This window comes from Doryrhamphus excisus, linkage group LG6 (assembly GCF_037039965.1).
Source record: "Doryrhamphus excisus strain RoL-2023G ecotype Guam linkage group LG6, RoL_Dexc_Guam_v1.1, whole genome shotgun sequence".
In the NCBI taxonomy this organism is placed as follows: domain Eukaryota; kingdom Metazoa; phylum Chordata; class Actinopteri; order Syngnathiformes; family Syngnathidae; genus Doryrhamphus; species Doryrhamphus excisus.
The window spans coordinates 3,583,591-3,598,855 of record NC_136362.1 but is presented as its reverse complement, the minus strand read 5'-3'; the positions used below and the strand labels follow the sequence as shown (position 1 = coordinate 3,598,855).

At 40.5% G+C, this 15,265-nt stretch overlaps 1 protein-coding gene across 1 annotated transcript; it reads left to right on the top strand.

Moving 5' to 3' along the window:
* The first annotated feature begins 559 nt into the window (after positions 1-559).
* LOC131138852 (alanine--tRNA ligase, cytoplasmic-like) lies at positions 560-14,820 on the top strand. The gene is made up of 20 exons (XM_058088148.2): positions 560-663; positions 2,392-2,549; positions 2,772-2,960; positions 3,114-3,259; positions 5,028-5,219; positions 5,292-5,436; positions 5,927-6,072; positions 6,145-6,253; positions 6,329-6,479; positions 6,574-6,698; positions 7,567-7,711; positions 7,798-7,976; positions 8,845-8,958; positions 9,054-9,260; positions 10,769-10,953; positions 11,030-11,138; positions 11,328-11,441; positions 13,465-13,671; positions 13,861-13,974; positions 14,094-14,820. Exons 2-20 carry the CDS (start codon positions 2,406-2,408, stop codon positions 14,271-14,273), a joined length of 2,901 nt encoding a protein of 966 aa, XP_057944131.2. The 5' UTR covers positions 560-663; positions 2,392-2,405; the 3' UTR covers positions 14,274-14,820.
* The last annotated feature ends 445 nt before the right edge of the window (positions 14,821-15,265 follow it).

The window sequence follows — 15,265 nt, the reverse complement described above, 5'->3', positions numbered from 1 at the left end:
TTGCGAGAATAGAGTCATACATTTCCGAGAATAAAGTCATAATAATAAATAGGAGTCTGAAGGAAGTGGAAACTCCGTATTTTTTCTCGTGAATTTGCAACTTTACTGCCATAGGAAAGCAATATTTCGAAATTGTCTCTTATATCCAAATACAAATGTTGATTCATGGATTTAAATGTGTTATTACATCATAGTATATTGATACAATTGTTGCTATCAAAGACATTCTTGCTACCAGATTGCATTTTATTCATCAAACATGACAGGTAGTCCAGTCCAAAGTGAATGGACATTCAAAGGACATTAAAAGCTGACCTCTTTATTACATATGTGCTATATTAATTATGCAAATAAATATATAGAAGCTACTTTAAAAGTGCATACATAATATGAAGGCAACATGGCATGACAAAACAGACTTTTCAGTTGCATCAGCCAGAAAAAGCTGCTCGTGTCAACGAAGTGGCGGGCTCGACGATGATTGAGAGGCAAACCGTCCAATGAGAGTCAGGATTGTATGTTACGTCACTGCACGCGGACCAATCAGCGCATAGCTTTGGGCGTGTCGGTGAACAGTCAGCTTTCCTTCTGGTTGAGCGGCGTGGGGAGTCAGCGGTGTATTTGGATCCGAGACCGACTCGTTGTGCGACATTAGCGGCTTATGTGAGTACTGATATTCGCTCGGAGGCTTTGGGGGAAATCAACAAAATGTGCTGTTTTGTGTTGGAAGTTTTGAATTTGTATTTGGGCTAATGTAGTAAGTAGGCTAGCTAAGTGTGCTAGCTAACAGTTAGCATGCTAACGTCAGCTGAATGGCTTCCGATGACACCCGTACTTTGCTTATTTCCTCATTAGTTTATTTCTAATATGTTTTTTTTTTTAAATTCAAAGTTAAGTATTCGTACCTACTACCAAATATTGACTTATATTTTTACACCAGTGTACACCAGCAATGGAGGCAAAGTGGGCGACAGTGACTGGGATGGAGGTAGTGGTGATCGAACTACCAACCTTCTGGTGTCTGGACGACCTATGAAACCTTCTAAAATAATAATCTATTCATATAGCCAGCATTTTGACATCATGAGTAATGAGGTGTTATCAGACGGCTTAGTTTCCATCCCATGACCTCAATGGTTTTTCACCTTCCATGGTTGCCAGCCATGTGGTTTAGTAGTCAGGACCGGGTCCTGGTTGTTTACGTTTGCTTGGGTCCTCCAGAGACCTTCAGGTTGCATCTGCTTGGTTTCCTTTGCTGCTCATTGTATGTATGTATGAATGAATGGATGAGTGGATGGATGGATGCACTGCAGGGCATTCTACTAGTAGGGCCTTGTCATTAAACACAGCACACTGCTCTTTGTGATGCGTTTGAGGGTACTTGACAGTCGGAATTTACACAACAAGAAGAACTTTTTTTGCAGGAGTATATCAACGTCTTTGAGTACTTTGAAAAACGCTATACAAATAAAATGTATTATTATTATTATTATTATAAGGCATTAAGAAGATGCCTTCAAAGACGCTTGATACTGTAATAATTGGTGAGACACACAAGCACCAGACTCTGTCGGCGGAACAACAGTTTTTTTTTTACTGCGGGTTTGAATTATGTCACAACAGGTACAGTAATCCCTAACATGGGATACTGCTACGCTAAGCTAATTCAACTCTTGAGACCCCGATGTCACTTCTTGTCGTACGCCCACACCTGGAACTCATTTCCAGCAACACACATGAGCAATTCTTTATTTATTTCCTCTTACTATGTCATAACTTTAGGTATTATGTGGGTAAAAGTGACTATAGGGGTGTTATTTTATGTCCGGAGGTCTCTAATAATGTAAAGAAGCGTATTTAGAAGGTTGTTAACAGCTTTAGCTACCGAAAATGTTCAATTTAGAAATAATTAACATCTGGAAACAATTTATGGAATTAAAGGAAGGATTCCGTGAGTGACAAATCGTATCAGGTTTAAAAAAAAAAAATCGCATTTATTAAAAACAGAAAAATAATAATAATAATAATAAAAACTTATATAAACCACATATAGTTGTTGCGTAGACAAAAAAAATTTTTCCGATTAAAATGAACAAAGCATTATTAGAGCCCTGTAGACATGACAAAACACGACTATAGTCACATTTATACTTTTTTTTTTTTATTTATTTACAACATATTGCGCAACTGCAGGGTCTTGAGACACATGCTAACTCGCAAACTAGACAGCTAGCGACCTAAACGGTAGCCTTCAAGTTATTTCCCTTCAACTTAAATAGCCAAAAACTTACCACTTCCACACGGATAGGGAGGATAACTATTAACAGTTATTTAACCTTTTAACATGAACATGAATCAAACGTAATAAATTTTTTCACCTCTTTGTTCCAGAGCGCTGATTCGGAATGGATTCGTCTTTGAGTGCAGCTCAAATCCGCCAGAAGTTCATTGACTTCTTCCACCGCTACGAGCACCAGTACGTGCACTCGTCGTCCACCATCCCCTTGGATGACCCCACGCTGCTGTTTGCCAACGCCGGCATGAACCAGGTTAGCTGCACTGTGGCGGAACGTGTCGTTTCTGTGTATTTATTGATAACAGGTAGTGGTAGATTCCATTGATATATATAAATAAAACACAATATTCTCTATGCTAAAAATCAGTTAAAACAAGTTGTCTTTATTTGGGATTGAATGAGTTAACTAGCATTCATGACGCCACCGGATGCCAATTAACTGATTAATTAACTTAGCAAGCCGTCTGTCTCTTAGTTCAAGCCCATCTTCCTCAACACCATCGACCCGTCCCACCCCATGGCAAGGCTGCGTCGCGCCGCCAACACCCAAAAGTGCATCCGCGCCGGAGGGAAACACAACGACCTGGATGACGTGGGCAAAGACGTGTACCATCACACCTTCTTTGAGATGTTGGGCTCCTGGTCCTTTGGCGACTACTTCAAGGTACGCTGACTTTTTTTTTTTGTCAAAATGGTAACAATCGTCATAATGCTGTGTGCTGCGAAATGATGCCTTCACCAGCCCGGGAAAAAAAACAACTCTCCTCTTATTCCTTCTTCTGCTGTCCTTTCATTCACTCTTTCCGCTACCTTTCAGCACCTGGCCTGCAAGATGGCTTTGGAGCTGCTGACCCAGGAGTTTGGCATTTCCATAGACCGCCTCTACGTCACCTACTTCGGGGGGAACGATGATGCGGGCCTGGAGGCTGACCTGGAGTGCAAAGAAATCTGGATGGCCCTCGGGTGAGTGGCGTTTGTGGAATTAGGGGGTTTGTTCTGTCATTGTTGATGTGCTCGTTATCATACTTGCTCTCACTTTACAGTAAGGTACACAAAAATACAGTAGGAACTAACGAAAAACATTTCATGAGTAAGGCACATCAGGAGTAGTTACTGAGGAACTAAAGAGTGGTTACTGAGGAACTAAAGAGTGGTTACTGAGGAACTAAAGAGTGGTTACTGAGGAACTAAGACACATTTAGAGTGGTAACTGAGGAACTAAGACACATTTAGAGTGGTTACTGAGGAACTAAGACACATTTAGAGTAGTTACTGAGGAACTAAGACACATTTAGAGTAGTTACTGAGGAACTAAGACACATTTAGAGTAGTTACTGAGGAACTAAGACACATTTAGAGTAGTTACTGAGGAAGTAACGAGCAGTTACTGAAGAACTAAGACACATTTAGAGTAGTTACTGAGGAACTAATGAGCATTTACTGAGGAACTAAGACACATTTAGAGTAGTTACTGAGGAACTAATGAGCAGTTACTGAGGAACTAAGACACATTTAGAGTAGTTACTGAGGAACTAATGAGCAGTTACTGAGGAACTAATGAGCAGTTACTGAGGAACTAATGAGCAGTTACTGAGGAACTAATGAGCAGTTACTGAGGAACTAAGACATTTAGAGTAGTTACTGAGGAATTGATGAGTAGTTACTGAGGAACAGATGAGTAGTTACTGAGGAACTAAGACACATTTAGAGTAGTTACTGAGGAACTAAGACACATTTAGAGTAGTTACTGAGGAACTAAGACATTTAGAGTAGTTACTGAGGAACTGATGAGTAGTTACTGAGGAACTAAGACACATTTAGAGTAGTTACTGAGGAACTAAGACACATTTAGAGTAGTTACTGAGGAACTAAGACACATTTAGAGTAGTTACTGAGGAACTGATGAGTAGTCACTGAGGAACTAAGACACATTTAGAGTAGTTACTGAGGAACTAAGACACATTTAGAGTAGTTACTGAGGAACTAAGACACATTTAGAGTAGTTACCGAGGAACTAAGACACATTTAGAGTAGTTACTGAGGAACTAAGACACATTTAGAGTAGTTACTGAGGAACTAATGAGTAGCTACTGAGGAACTAAGACACATTTAGAGTAGTTACTGAGGAACTAATGAGTAGCTACTGAGGAACTAAGACACATTTAGAATACTTACTGAGGAACTAATGAGTAGTTACTGAGGAACTAATGAGTAGTTACTGAGGAATTGATGAGTAGTTACTGAGGAACTAAGACACATTTAGAGTAGTTACTGAGGAACTAATGAGTAGCTACTGAGGAACTAAGACACATTTAGAATACTTACTGAGGAACTAATGAGTAGTTACTGAGGAACTGATGAGTAGTTACTGAGGAACTAAGACATTTAGAGTAGTTACTGAGGAACTAAGACATTTAGAGTAGTTACTGAGGAACTGATGAGTAGTTACTGAGGAACTAAGACATTTAGAGTAGTTACTGAGGAACTAAGACACATTTAGAATAGTTACTGTGGAACTAATGAGTAGTTACTGAGGAACTAAGACACATTTAGAGTAGTTACTGAGGAACTAGGTTTCATCCTCATCAACTACTCTAATTTTGTGTATCTTATTGCATAGTGTTAACTAATACTGAAGCATCACTCAGATGCTAACTGGTTACAATAACAACTCACCAGCTCAGAAATGGCCCCTATAATAATCTATGGCGGTCCACTCTGTGTCTGCCAGCGTGGAGGAAGACCGCATCCTGCCCGGCAGTATGAAGGATAACTTCTGGGAGATGGGAGACACCGGCCCCTGCGGCCCCTGCAGCGAGATCCACTACGACCGCATCGGCGGGCGAGACGCCTCTCACCTGGTGAACATGGACGATCCCAACGTCCTGGAGATCTGGAACCTGGTGTTCATCCAGTTCAACAGGTGGCGCCCACGCACCAAGCGAGACTTGTTGCACCTCAGAATTTCCTCTCATTTTCCCGCCTCTCTTGCTAGGGAGTCGGAGACGGTGCTGAAACCGCTGCCCAAGAAGAGTATCGACACCGGGATGGGTCTGGAGCGCTTGGTATCCGTACTGCAGAACAAGATGTCCAACTATGACACGGACCTCTTCGTGCCCTACTTTGAAGCCATCCAGAAGGTACGCTAATACCCGTCTGCTGAGATGGGAACAGTCCTCAATGTTGAAATGTCAGCCATGACACGTCCGCCATAACATCATGAAAAAACAGTTCTCCTCCCATTCAGTGTGGAAGTGGTGGTTTATTTTTCCCCCACTCAGTTGGAAACCCTTTTTTTAAGTATAGAATAAACAAAATGAACAACAAAGTACAGCGTAAACAGGAATTTGTACAAATAATTTAAATAATTTTGAATAAATAATAATAATTTAAAGCTAGTTAGCTCGTTAGCATTCTATATTTAAAGGGGCGTCTGCTCTTGCGTACATGTCATTATTGCTAAATAGCATACTGCTGTCTGGTTGCACAGCATTCAAATCGGGCAAACAATCACTTCCTGTTCAGTGAGAAGTAAGCTTCAAAATAAATCATGGCAGCATCAGGCTAGATTATTTTGTTTTTATTAATAGATGTGACATGTGGTTAACGTGACTTTGCCGTTTGTTTCAGGGTACCGGTGCCCGAGCCTACACCGGTAAAGTCGGCGCCGAGGACGCTGATGGCATCGACATGGCCTATCGCGTGCTGGCCGACCACGCTCGCACCATCACCATCGCCCTTTCGGATGGCGGCCGCCCCGACAACACCGGCAGAGGGTGAGAATTCGAAGCGCATGACGCCGGAACGCCGTGAATCGTGTTTTTGATTGGATTGTCCGTGTCATCCAGGTACGTGTTGCGGAGAATCCTGCGCCGCGCGGTTCGTTATTCCCACGAGAAGCTGGGCGCTCAGAGAGGATTTTTTGCCTCTCTGGTAGACGTGGTGGTCAAGTCCCTGGTGAGATTGTGCTATTAAATGACAAAAGATCCTGATTTGATTAGCAACTCTTGCCAACCTGTCTTGTACTTTCAGGGCGAAGCATTTCCCGAATTGAAGAAAGACCCAGAAATAGTGAAGGACATTATTAACGAGGAGGAGGCGCAGTTCCTCAAAACACTCAGCAGAGGGCGCCGCATCCTTGACAGAAAGATCACCAGTATGGGAGACTGTAAGACCATCCCAGGTGAGAAGAGAGATGGGGGGAGAAAAAAAGTGTTGCTGGCCTCAGGTGCATGTCCAACAGTGACCCCCCCCCCCCTCCCCGTCTGTGCATCCAGGTGACACAGCATGGCTGTTGTACGACACGTACGGCTTCCCCCTGGACTTGACCTCCCTCATCGCCGAGGAGAAAGGCATGCAGGTGGACATGGTCTCCTTTGAGGAGGAGAAGAAGGCCGCCCAGGTGAGGAAAAGTGAAACGAGTCGTGTCGCGTGAGAGGCCATGCGGTCAAATGGCAGGGGGCGTGGCTTTCATTTTAAATGCAGACCTACCAACATGTACACATTCATAGTACTCGCCATGCAAATTGCCTCTTGAATACACTTGCTTTCCTTTTTGTGGCTTTTTAAAGGGGGGGGGGGGCTTCACAGACGATCTCATTATGTGTAAACACTGGGTCGCAAATCCTTCTGTGGCGGTCCAATTTGGATTATGGCGGGCACAAATGAGCGTGTGGGGAAACCCTGTAGTAAAGTCTCAAGTTCACATAAGACAGTACACGGCATAAGACAGTACTCTTGCTCACTCACTTGAAAATATGCAAATAATGTAAATTATGGCGCTGCCGCCCTTGAGCAAGTCCATTGATGCAATCTGTTCGTGTAGTCCACACACGGTGAGACAAAAAAACAGTGAATTTCCGGCATCAAAAGTTGAACTCATCCCAGACAGATGGAGTTGGTTTTTTTTTTTATTTTTTTTTATTTTTTTGTATTTTTGTATTTTTATTTTTATATTTATTTTTATTTTTATTTTTATTTTTTTGTATTTTTTTATTTTTATTTTTTTGTATTTTTTTATTTTTATTTTTATTTTTTTAATTTTAATTTTAATTTTAATTTTAATTTTAATTTTAATTTTAATTTTAATTTTAATTTTAATTTTAATTTTAATATTTTTATTTTTATTTTTATTTTTATTTTTATTTTTATTTTTATTTTTATTTTTATTTTTATTTTTATTTTTATTTTTATTTTTATTTTTTCTAGATTTGAACTAATTGAAATAAGTTGACTGTACACGCTAAGTGTGTGTGTTTGTGTTTGTGTAGTTAAAGTCCCAGGGTAAGGGTGCCGGAGACGTGGACCACATCATGTTGGACATCTACGCCATTGAAGAGCTGAGAAACAAGAAGGTCCCCGCCACAGATGATTCTCCCAAATACAAATACAGCTCTGATGAAAAGGGAAGCTACGGTACAAACAAACCAAACACGACGACACAAACCTCAAGTTCTTCAAGTTCTAACTTGTACTTTAACCATCCTGGTTTGTGTTGCCAGAGTTCCAGCAGGCCTCCGCCACAGTCCTGGCCCTGCGTCGCGACCGGTCCTTCTGCGACCAAGTGACTACTGGGCAGGAATGTGGCGTCGTCCTGGATCAGACGTCTTTCTACGCCGAGCAGGGCGGACAGACATTTGACGAGGGCTACATGCTGCGAGAGGATGACAGCACAGAGGATGTAAGTGCATTAGTCGCCATTCACTCCACACTCTTCATGTGCTGAACTCAATTTACTTGGGGGGCCACTGGAGCTCGGGTCTGGGTGAGACTGGACCGCATCAGGTTTTCAAAAAAAAAAAAAAAACGCATTTATTAAAAACAAAAAAATTAATAATACAATAAAAGCTCTGATAAAACATTCCACTGTTCTCAAATATCTTTTTATTTTTCTACACAAAATAAGATGAAAAATAAATAAATCAAGAATAAAGAAAATCAATCAGTAATAAATAAATATAATAATAATAATAATAAAACGGCAAATAATAAATAATAAATAATAATAAATAATAAATAATAAATAATAAATAATAAATAATAAATAATAAATAATAAATAATAAATAATAAATAATAAATAATAAATAATAAATAATAAATACTTAAGAAACCACATACAGTTGGTGGGTAGACAAATTATTTTTTTCAGATTAAAATGAACAAAGCATTATTAGAGCCCTGTAGACATGACAAAACACGACTATAGTCACATTTATACTCTTTTTATTTACAACATATTGCGCAACTGCAGCATCTTGAGACACATGCTAACTCGCAAACTAGAGCGCTAGCGACCTAAACGGTAGCCTTCAAGTTATTTCCTTTAAACTTAAATCGCCAAAAACTTACCACTTCCACACGGATAGGGAGGATAACTATTAACAGTTATTTAACCTTTAACAAGAACATGAATCAAACGTAATAATATTTTCTGGGTACATGATACCATACAGCATGCATATCAAACTTAAACTTTCATATCAAGGCGGGGGCCTCAAAGTAGTGTCCTGGGGGCCACATTTATTTTTTATTTTTTACTCTTTGCAGAAAATGGAGTTCTCAGTGAAGAACACACAAGTTAGAGGAGGCTATGTTCTCCATGTGGGGACTGTCTATGGAACCTTGAAGGTTGGAGACCGTGTCACCTTACATGTAGATGAGGTAAGCTCGCTCGGAGCGACCGAAAAAAAAAATCCCGGACTTTTTATCGATTTGGACGCATGCGATCGTCTAATTGTCTCGTCTGCCAACTCCAGGCTCGTCGCAGACCCATCATGAGCAACCACACCGCCACGCATATCCTCAACTTTGCCCTCAGGGGAGTTTTAGGGGAGGCAGACCAGAGAGGCTCCTTGGTGGCCTCCGACCGCCTGCGCTTCGACTTCACTGCCAAAGGTGCGCTGAGCACGGGCGAGGTCCGGCGCACCGAGGAGATTGCCTGTGCAATGATACGAGATGCCAAGGTCAGTGGGGCTACCGATGACACCATTTTGGAATTATTTAGCGTCCATGATCATTAACTGGAAAAACTATATTAACCCTTAGATGCACGAGTGACTGGACCCTACACTCTTCCATAAGTGGCTCAAAAATCACCCATACTAGAATCAATGCCTTTTTATGCCAATTTAGCCATTTTGGTTAGGAATAATAACTTGTATGATATTTAGTATTATATTTAGGACCACACAAGAATGATTTCATGTTAGAAACATCTTCATTTTTCACTTTTTTTTTACATCTTTGAAATGGAAAATGACCCCGTACAACAATAGAACATGTGAGCATCCATTGTGTGTTGCATAAAGGTAAGTTAAAAATGTGAACGGCATGATATCAAAAATATGATTTTTGAGGAATACCTGGAATATGAAATGATAAAAAATTTTCATTACAAAGATATTTCAAGAAAACAACCTGACCGGGTCATTTTTGACCCACTTAAGCATCTAAGAAGGCCACGGCTGCCAAAATTGTGGTCCTGAAAATAGAACAGGACATGTGAATTTAACGGGATAATTTTAATTTAATTTAATTTAATTTAATTTAATTTAATTTAATTTAATTTAATTTAATTTAATTTAATTTAATTTAATTTAATTTAATTTAATTTAATTTAATTTAATTTAATTTAATTTAATTTAATTTAAAATTTTAATTTTTTTTATTCACTCAATATTCAAACTTTTTTGCAGGCTAATTTTCCAAAAATTCCAACTTCATTTTGTTCATTTTGTCTCAACTAAAACGACAAGTTTGCTTCATAAGGTAAGTTAAAAATGTGAACGGCATGATATCAAAAATATGATTTTTGAGGAATACCTGGAATATGAAATGATAACAATTTTTCATTACAAAGATATTTCAAGAAAACAACCTGACCGGGTCATTTTTGACCCACTTAAGCATCTAAGAAGGCCACGGCTGCCAAAATTGTGGTCCTGAAAATAGAACAGGACATGTGAATTTAACGGGATAATTTAATTTAATTTAATTTAATTTAATTTAATTTAATTTAATTTAATTTAATTTAATTTAATTTAATTTAATTTAATTTAATTTAATTTAATTTAATTTTTATTCACTCATTATTCAAACTTTTTCGCAGGCTAATTTTCCAAAAATTCCAACTTCATTTTGTTGAGTTTGCTTCATAAGGTAAGTTAAAAATGTGAACGGCATGATATCAAAAATATATTTTTTGAGGAATACCTGGAATATGAAATGATAACAATTTTTCATTACGAAGAAATTTCAAGAAAACAACCTGACCGGGTCATTTTTGACCCACTTATGGAAGGTTGGGGTAGCAACACAAAAACAAAATTTTTTTATAATTTATAAAAGCTAACTTAAAAATGTGAACGGCATGATATCAAAAACATATTTTTTGAGGAATACCTGGAATATGAAATGATAAAAAATGTTCATTACAAAGCCTTATCTTCTCTCCCGGACTCGTTTCCTTTAGCCAGTTTACGCCATGGAAGCCTCGCTAGCACAAGCCAAGGCCATCCAGGGTCTGCGTGCTGTCTTTGACGAGACGTACCCCGACCCCGTGAGGGTGGTGTCCATCGGCATACCCGTTCAGGACCTGCTGGACGACCCCAACAGCGCTGCCGGGTCTCTCACCTCCATCGAGTTTTGCGGCGGAACGTGAGTACGCCTTCCTCACCCGCTAACATCTGTAACATCTGTAACATCTGTCCCGCTGCATGTTGGTTCTCTCCAGCCATCTGCAGAACTCTGGCCACGCCGCTCCGTTTGTCATCGTCTCAGAGGAGGCCATCGCCAAGGGGATCCGCCGCATTGTTGCCGTGACAGGAAACGAGGCCCAGAAGGTCGGAACACACACACACACACACACACACACACACACAGCATACACCCGACACCCGGCTTGTCGTGTAACGAATGGGATTGTTCCTCCCGCCTCTTATTAGTGGAAGCCCCCCGCCTCACACCGTAGGAATTAAAGGGGTGACATCAAATGAGCCACGTCATTAGCAAAGCCGTGTTGTGTTCACCAGGCCCAGAGGAAAGCGGACTCGCTGCACCAAAGTCTCACGTCCCTGGCAGACAAAATCAAGCAGCAGACGGCTCCGAACAAGGACATGCAGAAGGAGATCGCCGACATGACGGAGGTGGGACTTGAACTTTTGCATTATGTTTCCTCACTTTTGTTTTGGGAGACAAGTTCATCCATCATAATAAACAACAAAGTCCCAAATCATGAAAAAGCCGAAAACAAACAAACACAAGTCATTGCTTGCACATTTATTGTATTTTCCGGACTATAAGTCACATTTTTTTTCATAGGTTGGCTGTTCCTGCGACTTAAAAAATGTGACTAAAAAAAAAGAACAAAAAAGAGAAAAAAAAATGCGACTAATACTCCAGTGCGACTTATGTATTTTTTTCTACCTAATTATGAATTTTTGGCCTTGTGCGACTTATACTCTGGAGCAACTTATAGTCCAGAAAATACAGCATTTACTGTATTTTCCGGACTATAAGTCACACTTAAAAAATGCGACAAAAAAAAAGAAAAAAAAGGAAAAAAAATGTGACTAATACTCCAGTGCGACTTATGTATGTTTGTTTTCTACCCAATTATGCATTTTTGGCCTTGTGCGACTTATACTCCGAAGCAACTTATAGTCCAGAAAATACGGCATTTACCGTATTTTCCGGACTATAAGTCACACTTAAAAAATGTGACTAAAAAAAAAGAGAAAAAAAATGCGACTAATACTCCAGTGCGACTTATGTATGTTATTTTTCTACCTAATTATGCATTTTTGGCCTTGTGCGACTTACACTCCGAAGCAACTTGTAGTCCAGAAAATACGGCATTTACTGTATTTTCCGGACTATAAGTCACACTTAAAAAATGCGACTAAAAAACAAGGAAAAAAAAAAGAGGAAAAAAATGCGACTAATACTCCAGTGCGACTTATGTATGTTTTTTTTTCTACCTAATTATGCATTTTTGCCCTTGTGCGACTTATACTCCGGAGCAACTTATAGTCCAGAAAATACGGTATTTACCATATTTTCTGGACTATAAGTCACACTTAAAAAATGCAACCAAAAAAAAAAGAGAAAAAAAAATGCGACTTATACTCCAGTGCGACTTATGTATGTTTTTTTCTACCTAATTATGCATTTTTGGCCTTGTGCGACTTATACTCCGAAGCAACTTATAGTCCAGAAAATACGATATTTACCATATTTTTCGGACTATAAGTCACACTTTTTTTTCATAGGTTGGCTGTTCCTGCGACTTAAAAAATGTGACTTATACTCCAGTGTTACTTATGTATGTTTTTTTTCTACCTAATTATGCATTTTTGGCCTTTGTGCGACTTATAGTCCAGAAAATACGATATTTACCATATTTTCCAGACTATAAGTCACACTTTTTTTCATACGTTGGTTGAACATATGCTGGTTGTTGGCATCGTGCTTAAAATTAAAAATATTTTTTTAAATCCCAGCTCTATTATATGGTTAAAAATGAGCATCGGGTGACAGCACATGACAAAACGTGTGTTCATCAAAGAGTATGACAATTGTCATGACGACCACGATGCTAAGCGTGCACGTCTTTCAAACCTCTGATGCAAAATGGGCTTGTTTGATACACGTGTGACATCACCACGACACGCATGATGTGATCCCAGGTGGTTGCGCAATGCAAGTCGTCGGTAAATACAGTGTAGTAGACTCAAGCCAGCCTGCGCTTGAAAAGGCGGAGAAGATCGAAGATCGTAGAGGACGCGTTATCGACTCCACTCCAGTAGATTTTCTTGAGGTTTATTTCACACTTCAGCTATTTCCAGGAGCCGAGGGTAGGTTGATAACCTTTTGAGCAGGGGGTCTCAAACACGCGGTCTTGTCCTGCGGGCCAAATGTGGCCCGCAGGACACTACTGTGAGGCCCCTGTCTTGATATGAAAGATTAATGTTACTAATAAGTAACTAATGTTAGTTATACTCCCTATCCGTGTGGAAGTGGTACGTTTTTGGCTTTTTAAGTTTAAAGGAAAGAACTCGAAGGCTACCGTTTAGGTCGCTAGCGCTCTAGTTTGCGAGTTAGCATGTGTCTCAAGACCCTGCAGTTGCGCTAATATGTTGTAAATAAAAAGTCTCGTGTTGTGCGCAGTCCATCGGCACTGCGGTGATCTCCCAGTGGCGGAAAGATGAGATGAGGGAGACCCTGAAGGGCCTGAAGAAAACCATGGACGACTTGGACCGCGCCTCCAAGGCGGACATCCAGAAGAGAGTCCTGGAGAAGACCAAGCAGGTGATCGAGAGCAGCCCCAACCAGGCGCTGCTGGTGATGGAGATGGAGACCGGCGCCTCGGCCAAAGTGAGTTTGCGGAAGTGAAAGTGAAAGTCCTGCATATTCATGAAGGGGGGGGGGGAGGTCTGTCACGCAGGACTATTTAAAAATTCAGTTCCTGTCTGCGGCTCATTAGTTTTGACCTTGACACATCAGGGATGCTGATTAAGAAGACTCTGCGTTCTCCACCCTCTAACCCCGCCTCCTTCCCCGCAGGCTCTCAATGAGTGCCTGAAGCTCCTGAAGTCCAATTCTCCTCAGACCGCCGCCATGCTCTTCGCCGTGGACCCCGATGCTGGCAAAGTGGTCTGCCTGTGTGAAGTCCCTCAGGTGAATGAACTCCCATCAGATGTATCTCCACAGCACGCACGTGATCCGCTGTGGCGACCCCGTAGTCATGGTTCAACCGCCATTTTGCCACTTAATGTGACTTATCTTCTCCATCCCAGGAAAAGGCCAACCGCGGACTGAAGGCCAGCGAGTGGGTTCAAGAGCTGTGCCCCCTGATGGACGGCAAAGGAGGCGGCAAGGACATGTCCGCCCAGGCCACCGGTAGGAACACTCAGTGCCTGCAGGAGGCGCTGCAGATGGCCCAGCAGTTTGCGTCCCTCAAGCTGGCGGAGAACTGAGCGCAAGGGAAGTCAGCTCAGTGGTGTGGAATATCGGGAATGTCGGGAGTGGGTCGGTTCATTCACTTCAGTTTAATATACCTGCGGGAAGTACACCCGCGTGAAATAACATGATGGCAGGAAGTCGCAGGCAGCGCAGATGTTCTGTGATTACATTGCTTTCCACGCTCGTGTGTACAGAGACGGGAATCACGGAATTTTGATACATTTGCACTTCATGCTTCCCACCCCAAACTGACCAACCACTCATTCCGCTGAGCCTCATTTTTTTTTTTTTTTTTTTAGGATAAAAATAAGCTAACTTAAAGTAATCTGAACTCATCGCAGCGGCACCGTCCATCCATGCTGTTTGTATGAACTGTAACTATCATGGCAATAGTCTAAAAATACTACATCATTCATCTGTACTGTGTGTAAATGGTCATGTTCAAAAGTTCTGTGCATGTAACCTCATTTCTGTGTCACCTCAACGCTCAATTAATGCAATTGTCTCTTTAGTATCATCGTTGCTTTTCCATTTAGGGATTGGAATAAACTGATCTACGTCGCCGTGTGTCTGCACCTTTTTTATTACAATATTGGACCTCCCAAGGATGGAATTTGAATCATCAAATTTGATCCGTTTGCGCCTGAAATTAATAAGTGATAAGTGAAATGAATGGAAAAGATGGTAGGAGTTCCTTGTTTTATTTTGAAAGGAAGCTAACATTTTAATGTCATTTGTGGAGCAAAAAATTAAGTACAGATATATTGTCACTAAACTGGTAAAAATATATATATTTTCGAACGTTTACATTTTATAGAAATCATTACTACACTACATTTATGTATGCTCACCTCTTAGTGCTGCTTAGCTAACTGGCTAATTAAAAACTTTCACTTTCTACTGTGAGGAAGAGGATTTCGCCATACTACTGCCTTACTACGCTAAACTTCACTTATTTCGTGTTATATCTGTTTTTAGTAAAAAAAAATACAAATTAAAATTAAAA